Source organism: Ovis canadensis, chromosome 11, assembly GCF_042477335.2.
Source record: "Ovis canadensis isolate MfBH-ARS-UI-01 breed Bighorn chromosome 11, ARS-UI_OviCan_v2, whole genome shotgun sequence".
In the NCBI taxonomy this organism is placed as follows: Eukaryota; Metazoa; Chordata; class Mammalia; order Artiodactyla; family Bovidae; genus Ovis; species Ovis canadensis.
The window spans coordinates 61,738,047-61,752,573 of record NC_091255.1 but is presented as its reverse complement, the minus strand read 5'-3'; the positions used below and the strand labels follow the sequence as shown (position 1 = coordinate 61,752,573).

General features: G+C 53.9%; 1 protein-coding gene across 1 annotated transcript in view; it reads right to left on the bottom strand.

Annotated features, from left to right (window-relative positions):
* DNAH17 (dynein axonemal heavy chain 17) overlaps nt 1-14,527 on the bottom strand; it is a 97,110-nt gene that overhangs the window by 62,464 nt on the left and 20,119 nt on the right. The window contains exons 16-24 of the mRNA XM_069541994.1: nt 12,307-12,447; nt 10,749-10,892; nt 8,336-8,518; nt 4,923-5,177; nt 3,558-3,727; nt 2,788-3,010; nt 795-911; nt 613-699; nt 40-192 (exon numbers count right to left, since the gene is read on the bottom strand). Of these exons, the coding sequence (XP_069398095.1) occupies nt 40-192; nt 613-699; nt 795-911; nt 2,788-3,010; nt 3,558-3,727; nt 4,923-5,177; nt 8,336-8,518; nt 10,749-10,892; nt 12,307-12,447 (1,473 nt within the window). The remainder of the gene's footprint in view (nt 1-39; nt 193-612; nt 700-794; nt 912-2,787; nt 3,011-3,557; nt 3,728-4,922; nt 5,178-8,335; nt 8,519-10,748; nt 10,893-12,306; nt 12,448-14,527) is intronic.

Sequence of the window (14,527 nt, the reverse complement as noted above, 5' to 3'; positions counted from 1 at the left end):
CCTGCCCCACCCGCCCCCCAAGCCAGAATGGCCCCTCACCATGATGATCATGTCCCAGAGCTCCTTCAGCAGGCGGACCTCTTTGTGACAAGCCTTAAGCTGCTTGTAGTCCGGGACGCTGACCTCGAAGAGGCTCCCGGACTTGCACAGCGCCTCCATGATGCTCTCCATGGCCGCGATGCTCTTTTGTTGCTGCGGGCATGGGAGGAAGCCAGTGAGCAGGGTGCCCGCACTCGGTGGAGCCTTCCCCGTCTGCCCCCACTCGTCACATCCCAGTGACTCACAGAGCCGTCAGCACACTGTACTCCGACCCCACGCACACAGGAAGGCAGCTAACTCCTATCCGTCCCCCCAGCCACCCCTGGCTTCTCTGATGGGGCCTGGAGGGGAGGCCCCATAGGATGGCTGAGCTTGCATGTCTGTGCACACACACATGCACGTGCACACACACATGCACGTGCCCGCACACACACACACACACACACACACACACGTGCGCTCGGCCCGAAAGCTGGTCCCATGGAGGCCGTGTTTCTGGGCTCATGAGAATGGCAGCTTGAGAAAAGATGGGTCCCAGAGTCACCACCGCATCTCCTCCTTGAGCAAAAATACCTTACTGAGGGACTTGTAGGGGTCGGGGTCGCTGAAGGTGAACGGGGCTTCTTGCCTGAACCTCTCTCTGAACTCGTGCTGCTTGAGCTGTGGGAGGACCACGTGAGACACTCAGGCTCCCCGTCCCAGGGCCTGGCCGTGGTGGGAGCTGCACCCCGGCCCCGCCCCCCAGGCCACCGTACCTCAAACTGCTGGCACTTCCGCCTCAGGATGCTGACCTCGTTGGCCTGCAGGGGCGACACGTTCTGCTTCACCTGGATGGCCAGCTTCTTGGTGTTTGTCCACTGCTCTGGCAGTTCCTGTGCAAGTAAAGGCCAAGGACCACTCCCTTTTCTGCTCTTTTTAAAAATTTTCTAGTGTGAGATCATTATGGACTCATGGGGAGTTGCAAAAATATCACAGGGAGGGACTTCCCTGGTGGTCCAGTGGCTAAGGCTCTCCAATCCCAAGTTCGATTCCTGGTCAGGGAACTAGATCCCCCGTGCCACAGCCAAAGACGCTGTGTGCTGCAACTAAGACGCAGTGTAGGCAAATAAATCAATAAATAAGTATTGAAAAAAGATAGCACAAAGAGTCCTGTGTGCCTCCCCGCAGGCTTCCACAGTGCTGGCATCTTATATAACTAAGGCTTGAGAGCCAAGCCAGCATCGGACCCTGGGGTGTTTCTGTTAACAGATGACGGAACTTGTCAGGTTTTACCGTTTTAGGCTCAGTCTACTTGTGCGTGTGAGTGCGTGTGTTGTAGGCAGGGGTAGTCCTAGGCATTTTTGTCTCATGTATAGGTTCCCATAACCCCCACGACAATCTACACACCTCGCTGTTCGTCCCTGCGAGGGAAATGTCCTGTGTCAGCTCTTCGCATCAGCACCTATCCTGCATCCCCAGCCTGGGCAGCCACTAACCTGTCCTCCATTCCTGTCATTTTGTCATTTCAAGAATGACTTTATGGGGAGGGAGGTGGGAGAGGGGTTCAGGATGGGGAACACATGTACGCCCGTGGCGGATTCATGTCAATGTACGGCAAAACCCCTACGATGTTGTAAAGTAATTAGCCTCCAATTAAAATAAATACATTTTTATATATAAAGAAAGAATGACTTTAGCAATCAGATGAAGATTTGTATTTTCCAAGTTCTCCACAATTGGGCAAATATTGTACTTGCCGTAAAATATTTTAAAGACAAAAATCCCAGCCCCTAATCTCTTTGCCCACAAATAGGTATTGTTTCACTTTCTTCTACAATTAACTAACAGTCTTTGTTGGCAGCGGCAGGCCTCAAACATTTATCAGAACTTTTACCACCCCACTTGCCCTCTCCATGGCCCCAGAGCTCCTGGGCCTGGCCACACACACTTCTAATCCTGGTCCTTACTGAGCCCTGGGCAGGGGGAAAAGGGACCAAACATGACATGCTCTAAATCAGGGCCTGGGCAGCGCGAGAGGTCGCCGCAGCCACCCACACCATCCTGCCGGCGGTCTTGGGCACTGGCTGGCGTCCGTGTCTCCCAGCGCAGGGAATCAGGCCTGTGTGACCAGACACAGTCAGGGCAGAGAAAGGGAGTGGGTAGAAGCAGCCAGGTCTGGGAGGAGACAAAGCCAGGGGCGTGGCTTGACCCTGCCTGCAGGACCCATCTCCTCCGTCCCTCCCTCCCCCCACTGACTCCAGCCGCACACACAGATGCATTGGCACCGACATTGGCATCCGGCAAATCAGCATAAAGTGCCGGAATTCTTCAAGTCCCTGCATCCCCTGCCGTGGCCCCTCTGCTCCATGGCCTGCAGCTGCCTGGGAGCCTTCTCTTCCAGGGCTCTCTCTCAGCCTCGCTGCTGGCCCCTAATCTTGGCAGGGCCTCTGCGGACCCCATTCTCAGTCCACCGTCCCTCATGCCCAGGGTCCCGCTGGGCTCAGGAAGAGGCATGGGACACGAAGGCATTTCTAATCCATTGAAATGCCAGCTAAATGCAGGGACTATTCCCCTCCCACCCTTGGGAGGCAATCTGCCTGTCCCCTCGTCCCTGGAGAGCCTTGTCCTCCCACCCCACTGTTCCCCGGTAACCTCAGGTCTAGAAGAGGAGGTTTGGCCCACAGGTTCCAGGTCACAAGGGCCTGTCCTCCTCTGGCCATGCCCCGTGGGGCTCCAGCTCCCCCGACGGGGCATCCCAGGCCCGTCTACCTGCAGCTTCACGTGCGTCTCCTCGGGCATCTCCTCCCCGTAGGACTTGAGCAGCTCGATGGTCTGCTTCAGAGGCTCAAACATGTTGTCCGTGGCCGTCTGCCTCTCCTTGACCCTCATCAGATGCCCCATCACTTCCACGAGGCCTTCATAATCCCCCTCCTTAACGGGCTTCGTTAAGCCCATCCTGGCAACTTTCATGAAGGCTTCCAGGTCTGCGAGGCTGTTGGGTATGAGGCCGCATGTGATGGGCGCCCCCCTCTACGGGAGGGCCGTGTCCCTGTCTGCCTGGCACCCCATGTTTCACTAGCTCAACTGGTCGGCGATTCCCGTTTAGGGTCACATCTAAGGGTGGCCTTTGCAGGGCCTCCTGGATGGAAGAGCAGGATTACATGTTCTCGGGGCTCCTGGTGACTCCCAGCCCACCACCACCTGTAACTGCACAGGTACCACCCTTGAGTTTTATGCCAGGCTTCCCTGCCCAACTCAGGGCTCCTAAAGGATTCCTTGGCACCTGTTGGCCAGACACGGTAAGTGCCCAGTAAAGAAGCAATGATTGAGAAACCAGGGCCCCCACTCCCCGCCAGGTGACACTTTCCTGCTGGGACCCATGCTCCGTGGGGCCGCTGGTCTTTAAACCTGACCTTCAACTCTACACCCAGCTGGCTGGGGGCCCTGGCACAAGGCTCTCTGGGGTGTGGTCAGTGTCAGGCCGGTGGGGGTGGGGGTGGGGGTGGGGGTGGGCCCAGGGCAGCGGTCCTGGTGCCCACCTGTTGATGACGTGGTTGCTCAGGTGCCGCTTGAACATGAGGCTCCAGCGCTTGATGGTGTTGAGGAGGGCCTGCTTGAAGGGGCGGCAGTCGCACTGCAGCCAGCCGTTGAACACCTTGGTGTTGTCGCACTTGGACACCTCCTCGTACAGCTTCTCGTAGGAGTCGATCTGGGAGGCAAGGACCTGCTCAGCTCTCGGGCTGCTGCGGTGGGGCCAGCACAGCGCGTGGCAGCAGGGGAGGCCCTCACATGCGCTCCTTTCCTTCTCCCAGCCCCAGCGGACAGCCCCTGCAGCCCAGAAGTCTATCGCCGAACATGGGATACAGGCTGTCAGAAAGGGACATCGCTGGGCGAGGCCAGCAGGGCTTCTGAAGGAGGGCATGACCTAAGCTCCGAGGGGTGCAAGGGTCCCGGGCGCCATGGGGCACCCTTGACTCCACCAGCTTTGTGCTGCTGCCTGTCCTCGAGGCTTTCAAGATCGGCAGCTGGCTGTCCCCCTCCCACTGTGGGAGAGACTGTGTCCCCTACCCCAAGGATCTCCCCTATGGCTGGGCCACCCTCACCAAGCTTCAGGAAGACATGAAGACATGAAGGTCTGTAAGCTCATTACGTTTTCTTGTGTTATAATATACATATATATTTTGGCCACTCCATGTGTTTTGAAGGATCTTAGTTCCCTGACCTGGGAGCAAACCCAGGAAGAGTCAAGTCCTAAATGCCAGACCACCAGGAAATTCCCATCATGTTCTACATCAGGAATGGCATCGGTAGCCTTGCTGACCCTGGAGGGACAAGCCCGCCCCTAGTCACAGGCTGGCTCTTTCCTAGAGATAGCAGACAATTCCCCAAGCCCCTGCACCCCGCCAAGGACCACATTGTTTCATGTGTAAACAATGAACCAGAGTCAGCACCCCAATTTTTACCACCCGCTCTCACACTTGAGGCCACTGTCCACCTGCTCAGATATCACCCAGGGGCCAGGTACCTGACAACCTGAGACAGCCCATATACCCGAGTCACTGAAACGGCTCAAACTAACCCATCCAAAGCCGGCTTGCCCTGCCTTGCTTGTTCCTTCCCATGAAGACCCTCGCGTGAGTTCTCGGTCACGCTTTCCCCTCATTCTCTGTCTCCTGACACTGGTGCCCCGCTGGCGACACCCATGGCCTGGAGTGCCCCGTCCTCTCGGGAGCCCTCTTTTCATGGTGGCTGTCTGCTGGTCTGTTGGTCTCTCCGTACTTGAATAATAATAAAACCCACATTAAAAAAAAACGTTCACCCGAGTTCTCAATCAAACCCAATGCCTCCGCACAGCAGTGGGGGTGGGGAGGGAGTGGTTGATTCCAGAAGCGAGAAAACCATACCTGCTGCTGGAACTGGGCGAGGGTGGGCGGCGTCTTGGGGAGGGTCTCCTCAGGGTGGCTGTCCAGGTCCTCCCGGCTGATGGCGCACCCGTAAGTGAGGAAGTTCTTCATGAACTCCTGGGGGTCGTCCGTCCACAGGTAGGAGTAGCGCTCGAAGGAGTCCTGGTACTCCTCGGCCTCCTTCATGGCGCTGATGACCAGGTTGGAAATCTCCTCCCGCATCTCTATGAGGTCCGTCATGTCTTCCAGGTCGGTCTGCAGGCGGGCAGGAGGGGAACAGATGGCTGAGGGCTTTGCCTCGTGGTCTCCCTGACCTGGGGAGCGTCTCCCTGACCTGGGGAGCAGCTCCCTGTTGGTTTAAGTGCCGCTAACCTCCCAAGATGAGAGGAGGGGACACTTGCCCATTGGCGACGTTCTCCCATGTGAAGGTACGCTGGACGTGACTTTTTGCCTGGCAGACCCCAGGATGACTCACCCCCAGCTTCGTTCATTTAGTAGTTACTCACCTGCTGTGTACACGTGGTGGGAGGGGGCACTGGGAGTGTGGACAGGGCTCACGGGGATGTGGATAGTCCAGGACTAGGGTCACACGTTTATCAGCAAATCAAAAACTGAGTCGTTATAACTCTCATCCTTGTATTCAGATGTAGTGAGGAGGAGGTTGGGGGCCACCCCCTGAGAAGTGATTGTTGGTCTGAGAGCTGATGGACGGGAGGTGAAGAGCTAGAGAAACAGCAAAGGGCCTGTGCTGAGGGGAGGCACATATCTGAGGACCTGAGTGAAGACCACATGGACGGCTGCAGCAGGGGCATGGGAGGCCCTGGCTGGACAGGCCTTTTGCATTTCAAGAGACAGAAAAAGCAATCCGAATTGGTCTTAGCGAAAAGGTAGCGATTGGCTCCCAAAACCGGAAAATCTCAAGGTGGAGGGTATGTACGAAACATACTTTTTGAAGTCTCTATATCTTAACAAGTATTCTTGCCTAGAGAATCCCATGGACAGAGGCGCCTGGGGGGCAGCAGTCCATAGGGCCACACAGAGTCAGACATGACTGAAATGACTACATAGCAGCAGTAAGAAGTTTTGGCATCTTTAAAAATCTTGCTGGGAATTCCCTGGCTGTCCAGTGGTTAAGGTCTCAGCATTCTCACTGTTGCAGGCATGGGTTTGATCCCTGGTCAGGGAACTAAAAATCCTACAAGATGCCTGGTGTGGTTCAGGTTCAGCTCAGTTCAGTTCAGTCGCTCAGTCGTGTCCGACTCTTTGCGACCCCATGAACTGCAGCACTCCAGGCCTCCCTGTCCAACACCAACTCCCGGAGTTCACTCAAACTCACGTCCATCGAGTCGGTAATGCCATCCAGCCATCTCATCCTCTGTTGTCCCCTTCTCCTCCTGCGCCCAATCCCTCCCAGCATCAGAGTCTTTTCCAACAAGTCAACTCTTTGCATGAGGTGACCAAAGTATTGGAGTTTCAGCTTTAGCATCAGTCCTTCCAATGAACACCCAGGACTGATCTTTAGAATGGACTGGTTGGATCTCCTTGCAGTCCAAGGGACTCTTAAGGGTCTTGTGTGGTACAAAAGAAGAAAAAAAAAATATCTTGCTGGCTGGGGAGAGACTGCCCAATCTCCACCCACCTCCGCAGGGCCAGCCAATTCTAAGAGAGCAAAGGGCTGGGATGGGGGCACGCCTTTCTTGTGCAAACCAGCCAAATGCCCAATCACCTCCTTCATTGAACCAACCCTCATATCCCAAGCCCACGTTCCCCCTGCTCCATTACCCCAGTGCCAGGTACCAGATAACCAGAGATGACCCCAGGGCCCGTCCGGAGCAGTTTCCCCAGCCCTACCAGCCTCTGGCCTGGGCTTCCCTCCATCCTCCTCCTGCCTCCTGACCAAACCTGCGGCTCCCCACTTTGCCCCTGCATGGCTGCCCACGCCTCTCCTTTCTTGGGGAGCTGTGAGCAGCATTATGTTTTCTATCAGTGGCACTGACCTCTCTCTGTAGTCACTCAGTTGCCTTGATAAGCTAAAATCTCGCAGATGAGACCGGGGCGGGGTGGGCACAGCCTGGGGTGTGGCCGGGTCACCAGGACCCATACTCTGCCTTGCTCTGTTCTGTTGCATCACATGAGGACCCCAGGAGGGTGGAGGAGCCCCAGAGGTGCAGCCCTTCAGACTCTCGAGTGACGTGTCGGGCTCCGGCTCTCACCGGCCTGTGTTGGGTCCACACGTCTGTGCCTGAGTGGATCGCTGCTGCTGTGGTTCACTCTGTGCTAAGCTCCAGAGCAGCTCACTGTGTGCACTTGGGCCTGGAACACTACCTCTGTGTGGCTCAGGAATCCTCAAATCATTCTCTCTGCCTGGGAATCTCCTTCTGTCCTTCACGACTCAGAATGCAGATCAGCTGCTCTGGGGAGCTGTCCTTAACCTGGCCAGGTATTTCCTCCTGTCCTCACGTCACTACACGCACGTACACACATACCTGTCCCTGACAGCACAGAGCATCTTGCTGGAAATGATTGTTGTTACAATAATATACACCCTCATCAAGAAGTTCAAACAAGGCAGAGTATACGAAGCAAAAAGCCCCCTTTATGTCCCCTGTCCTCCCGCCTCCTTCGCCCCCATCCTGTTTCCCAGAAGTGAGCACTCTTGACAGTTTGGAGTGCGTCCTTAGGAAGACAGGCTTTTGTTTGCTTAAATGAATGAAATCACATTCTAAACATAGTTCCACAGCTTGATAAACACTTGATAACACGTCATGAGCCTCCTTCCATCCCAGGCTTCCTTTTGTGACTCATTTAGACGCCTTTGTCCAGATGGGCCTGAAGCTATGAAGGACTCCTGTATTTGATGGCCATTTAGGTCTTTTCCAACGTTTGTTTAACTGCCCCACAAATCGTGCTCCAACAAGCACACCTTCTCAGACCTCCCCCTTCAGGGAGGCTGAATTTCCCCCGCCTTTGCATCCCCAGGATCTGATCTGTGTTTTATGTCGTGGGTGGGTATTTAATGCATTCAGAGCAAACGGGTGTGGGAGCCAGTGGAAGGCACATTTGTCGAAGAGCCTGCATGCTCAGAGGATCACAGACTGTAAATTATGGGAGGGAGGGAAATAACAGGAAGTGTGGCAGGAAGGCACACTTGGCGTCTCGCTGCGGGTGGGGAGGTGTTGAGGGAATGAAAACCAGGTCGACCAAGGACAGGTCCACTCGGGGGGAGAGAAATCCAGGCCACCGTCCCCTGGGAACCTGATAGAACAGAAGCCCCTGGGCTCCTCACACACGGGACCACCACCATGAAACACACACACGTGACCAAGCGCTGCCGTATTAGTAAGGCGATTCTGACCCCGGGTAGCAGTTGATGGCAGGGAAAGAGGTAGGGCCGTAACCAAGCCCAGACTGACCTTATAGTGCATCCTGCCCTTGGCCAGTCTGGGGATGAGCTTGGCTGCGTTGTAGATGTCGGTGACCAGGCTCCCGATCAGCGTCAGGAAGCCTCGGTCCCCACCCACCTCCAGGGACGGATTGAAGACCAGCCCGTCCTCCTCCAGCTCCATTCGGACCTCGAACAGCGGCGCGACGCTCTCCTAAAACAGGGTGTTACAGGGTCAAGGCCCTGCCCTTGGCCAACCGTTCTCGGTGTCTGGTGTTCACCCAGGCACCAAACAAGGTCTAGGGCTGGCTCCTGCTGGCTGGGACCGCTATAGAGAGCACACTCCCCACCAAGGGCCCATGAGCAAGAACTGTGCGGTCCAATGCAGCACCACCAGACCAAATGCAGGCTGGGCGTCCAAGCCAGACGGAGCAGCAACGACTGAGTGCCGAGGAGAACTACTACCTGCGTTCAAGCCCATGTCTGAGACTGACCAGCTGCATGGTCTCAGGCGAGAACCTCGATGTCGTTTCCTAGATATATAAAATGAGCAGACTTGTTTCCTAGAGCAGAGGCAATTGTTGTTCCCATCTCTTTGGGTTACCGCGGGGATTAGTTAACATACACGGATAGTTAACATACAGAACGTGTGGGGCAGGGGCAGGGGGAGCGGATCCCAGCCAGGCAGGATGGCCTCTGCTGAGCTCCAGAAAGGACAAGCCTCACGTTCCACAGAGGTCCTGTTTACAAAGTGGGCATACCGTAACCCTATCTGTTCCTTGATCCTCCGTGTGAGGTTGCAGATCCTAGGTGTGGTCTTGGGTGTCAGAGGACAGGATGGAGCCCGCCCAATGCACCAATAAATCTCAAGAGTGCAGACCGAGGCCCACGGGTGCGCGGGACCTGCTCCACGGCCACTAACCTTCCTCCAAATGTAGTCCACACTGGCCCTGCGGTTGGCCAGCTCAAGAGCCCCCGGCTCTATGACTCGGGGAGAGTTTGCACTAGTGCCTGAGTGAGCTAAGTGGTAGAGGTCAGCTGTCATGAACTCAGCCGAACAGACTTTTCTTGAGCCTCTGTCTCGGGGGGGCCACTCTTGCTGGTTAGCCGCTTGCAAATACAGAGCCTCCCTGGGACTTTTTAGGAAGGACACTGTGTTATCAGGGCCTCATTGACCATTTGACTGTGACTTCTCTCTTTGTAGGGATGAATACTCCACATTAGCTACCTTCATTGCTGATATTGCATTGCTATACCTTGCTTGCTGGGTCTTTGTTGTTGTTTAGTCTCTAAGTCGAGTCTGACTCATTTGTGACCCCATGGACTATAGCCCGCCAGGCTCCTCTCTGTCCATGGGATTTCCCAGGCAAGGATACTGGAGTGGGTTGCCATTTCCTTCTCCAAGGGATCTTCCCCACCCAGGGATTGAACCCACGTCTCCTGCATTGGCAGACAGATTCTTTACCACTGAGCCCCCAGGGAAGCCCTTGGTGAGCCCTACAGCTAGTAATGCCATCTACTTTCACCAGCAGACTCTGGGGTCTGTTGATGCTCTGGTGACAACCGCCCTCTGCAGCTGTGTCAGGGTGTCTCACTGTGGTGCCCACCACCCTCTCCTGAGAGTGAGCTGAGTGGGCTTGGTCTCTGATCTTGCCCTCCTGGGCAGTATCCAAAGTCACTTGGGAGCCCCTGTAGTCAAAAAGACACAGGCAGGGCACAACTCTGGGGAACAGGCCAGGGTGCAATTAGCCAGCAGACCCACTCTGCTGACCTGGTTTAAGCTTCTGCTTGATTTGGCAGAGGGCGGAGAGGGTTGGTGGATGATGCTGCCAACAGGAGGGCACATCCTGCCTCCAGTTAATGTGAGGAGGGGCCAGGGGTGCCTGCTTTTCCTCACCCGGCAGCAACATAGGTCAGCTCAGCTCTGCGGCAGTGTGCTTAGCCCATTTATGCTGTAGCACATTCAGGATGACCAGATGTCCCAGGGTGCAGGACTTTCAGGTTTGAAATCAGGACAAGCTGGTCACCCTAGGCAGATTTTAATAAGTCTGTTCTTTCATCAGGAAACCACAATTATAGATTCCAACATAAACCTTTTCTCATATTTATAATACATATATGCTGCTGCTGCTGCTGTTGCTTCAGTCGTGTCCGACTCTGTGTGACCCCATAGAAGGCAGCCCACCAGGGTCCGCCGTCCCTGGGATTCTTCAGGCAAGAACACTGGAGTGGGTTGCCACGTCCTTCTCCAATGCATGAAAGTGAAAAGTGAAAGTGAAGTCACTGAGTCGTGTCCAACTCTCAGCAACCCCATGGACTGCAGCCCACCAGGCTCCTCCATCCATGGGAGTTTCCAGGCAAGAGGACTGGAGTGGGGTGCCATTGCCTTCTCCAATACATGTATATGTGAATGCATATACATAAGTCTCACATCTGTTACTTACATCTGCAACCATGTTGTCCATCAGGTAACTTAGAGACTTGCGAATGAATTGATCAAATTCATCTAAGACCATGCTGTCAATGTAGTTGACGTAATCCTTCCAGGACTGGCTTGCCGTATCCGCTCTGAAGAGTTCTGCATTTTCCTGCAAATAGAACCACGTGGCTGAGTGCTGTTTCACTGGGTCTACCCGTTGCCTTCTTTAGCCAATTTATCCAATGACTTTCTGGACTACCCTTGTCCTCGCTCGCTCACTCACTCCACACACAGAGGTCTGATTTTGGCTTCCTGAATGTGCCAGGCTCCTCCTAGGCCAGTGTCTTTGTCTAGGCTGTTCCTTCCCATTCATGCCAGGTATGGCCTTCTTCTCCTTGACCCTCCTTGATCACCACCCCCATTCACCTCAGGTTTGGCTCCTGTCCCTGCCCCCCACCTGCGTTCCCTCTAGTGACCCATTATTTGTGTCTGTAATGGCACAGATGACGATGCTGAATTATTCTTTTGTCTTTGGTCTGTACCTCCCCCTTGATGCCAAGCATTGCAAGGACAGGAATTGACTGTCCTTCACACAATTATACCTCCAGCACTAAGCTGAATGTCTGGAGCAGAGCAGGAGCTGGTGGATGGATGGATGGGTGAGTGAGTGGGTGGGTGGATGAGTGAACGGGTGGGTGGATAAGTGGGTGAATGGTTGGATGGATGAATGGATGGGTTGATTGTTGAATGAGTGACGGATGGGTGAATGGTATATGGATGGGTGGATGGATGATTGAATGGTTGGGTGGGTGGGTAGATGAATCTATTAGACACTGAGAGCTACAAGGAAACACGAAGATGAACATGACCCAGCCTGTACCCTCAGGCAGTTACATTCTAATAAGGAAGAAAAGACACAGGCTTCAATAGCTTCAGTGTAAGGGAGAAAACAACGCTTCACAGGACTATTGTGGGAGTCGAGGACTCCAGCAAACGGACGTGAAGACAAAGCCTCTTCCTGACCCTGAGCCAGATTTCTCTCTCCTATGTTGTTTCCAATACATCTGGGAGTGTTAACAGGTTAATCAGTTAACTCTTTCAAGTAACCTTTTTGCCGCTTAACAAGTTAATTTACTGGAAACTTCTGGCACCAGGGCAAAGGAAAAGGACCTGGAAAAAAGTATTTCTTGGCCTAGTCAAGTCACTCCATGGGAGTGAGGACCTTCTGAGCAATGATTTGACCAAAAGAACAGCTCAGCAGACCCTCCTCCTCCAAGGTGGCCTGCTGGCCCCAGATTCAGCTACTCTCAGGAACCCTGTAGAAATAAGTCACTTGTCCACACCGATTTATGTAAGGGGAGGAGGCTCTGACATCCTTAGAGGAGGACAGACATGTGGCCAGAGGATCGGGCTTCCAGGTGAGCAATCAGCAGAGTCTGCTGTTATAAAATCAGACTCCTGGCTTAAAGGTTGCAGACATCTGGCGTTTTATGAAACCTCCAGCCCCCTGCCCACCCTGCTCCTTCCTCCCTGGCTACTGAAAGCACGTGGGCTCTCGAAGGCCCTCCCAGGCATCTCCTCACCGCAACCATGGCCTGGATCTTCAGGCCAGCATCCTTGACTGAGGCGTAGCGCTTGCTGAGGTTGGCCACCCTCCCGTCCAAGTCTAACAGCGCCTCTTTCTTATTGTCCTTCCTTTCAAACATCGGGTTGGCTGACCAGTCCTGGAGGGAAAACATGAGCAGGAGAAAAGCGCCTGGAGAAAAAGCTTCCAGTCTCACTCCTTCCCAATATACCTTTAGGAGTAAGTGTCCCCGCCCCAGGTGGGCCTCATAGAGGCTGAGGGACCACCATGCACTGTTAGACAGTCTTCAATGATGTGACTCAAAACTAACAGGGGCCTTGGGGGACCACAGAGAGACCCCTGGGCCTGGAAGGAGCCTGCCTAGGGAAAGCAGTATCTGACCCTCTCATCAGGAACCACAGGAGCTGGAGGCGAGGGGACATGGAGGCCTGATCCAGAGATGTGTGTGAAGTTGCTCAGTGTCCAGGACCAAAGGGACACAAGGGAGAGAATAGTGATGGGAGGAAGTGCCTGGGGACTGGGGAAATGCTGCTGTTTTCAGACTGAAAGCTCCTTGGGAATCCAGGGGACATTAACAAAAGGAGATACACGTCTGGACACACGCTGGTGATGTGTCTGAGCCCTGATTACGACCAAGGACTGTCCGCCTCTGGTCGGAGAGAACAGGGACAGAAAGGGAAGTCGTACCACAGACAGGCTTTCCAACATCGTGGCTACGAGAAGGGGTGGCTGCAGTCTGAACTGTGACTCCCGCCAGATTTATATGTTGAAGTCCTAATCTCTAACACTCAGGATGTTACCACATTTGAGAGAGGGCCTTTAAAGAGGTGATTCAGGTGAGGTAATTAAGACGGGTTTTAATCCAATACCACTGGTGTCCTTATAAGAGGAAATTAGAACACAGAGAAACTGTGGTGTTCAAGACTCTTGAGAGTCCCTTGGACTGCAAGGCGATCCAACCAGTCAATCCTCAAGGAAATCAGTCCTGAATATTCACTGGAAGTACTGATGCTAAAGCTGCAATACTTTGGCCACCTGATGCAAAGAGCTAACTCATTGGAAAAGACCCTGATGCTGAAAGATTGAAGGCAGGAGGAGAAGGGGATGACAGAGGATGAGATGGTTGGATGGCATCACCGACTCAACGGACATGAGTTTGAGTAAGCTCCAGGAGTTGGTGATGGACAGGGAAGACTGGCGTGCTGCAGTCCAAGGGGTTACAAAGAATCAGACACGACTGAGTGACTGAACTGAACTGAAGAGGACGCAGGGAGAAGACCGCCATCTTCATGCCCAGGAGATAGGCCTCAGGAGGAACCGAACCTGCTGGTACCTTGACCTTGAACTTCTCACCTTCCGGACCGTGGGACAATAAAATTCTGCCGTGTAAGCTGCCCAGTCTCTGGTCCTTTGCTATGGTAGCTAGAGCAGATGAATATAGAGATCTTACTAGACTACTGAAAGAAAAGAACCATATCAAAAAATCCTTTATTTGGACAAGCTAGGTGAGATCCAAAGAAAGAGCTTTAGACAAGCAAGGACTCAGAAAGCAGGTCATCAACACATCCTTTCTGAGGCAATGACTTGAGGAAATAGTCTGATCAAATGAAAATTGAATCAGAAAACTGGGGTGAGCAGTGGCTTTTGCCTACAATTTATTGAGTTACATCTAAGTGGATGGTGATGAAAAGAATGTGAACTATAATGCAGGAAAGAGTTTCATACTGAGATAAAGCCAAAGGTGTCTCGACACAGATGAGACGCTTTCTAATGAACAGATTATGATGGCCCGTGGCAGGTGTCTGTAGATTCTGGCCTTGATGACAGACCATGTTGGGGAAGGGGTGCCAGGGAAGGCTATCCCCCAGTTTTCTGGATCGGGCTTGACAGAAATGACCCATGTTGCTCTTCATTGAATGACGAACATGTTCCCAGCAGGGCTGAGTCTTAGCACCTCTTCCCTGACTGCACCCTCATTCCTGGTATCCACCTGGCAGAGGGTGCAGCCCCCATGTTTGCTGAGCTCAACAGAACCAAATGGAATGGAACTCTGCAGAGCGACCTGGGGCGTTTCTGCCCTGGAGCCACCCTGATGTCACCGTTCTGTGGCCCTGAGCCTCACCCAGCAGGTCCCTGCTGCCCTGGGCACTTTACGTGAACATCGCCGAGGGGCCCGTTTCCCCAGGACTCTCTCCCAGGTCCCTATTTAAGCCCCACTC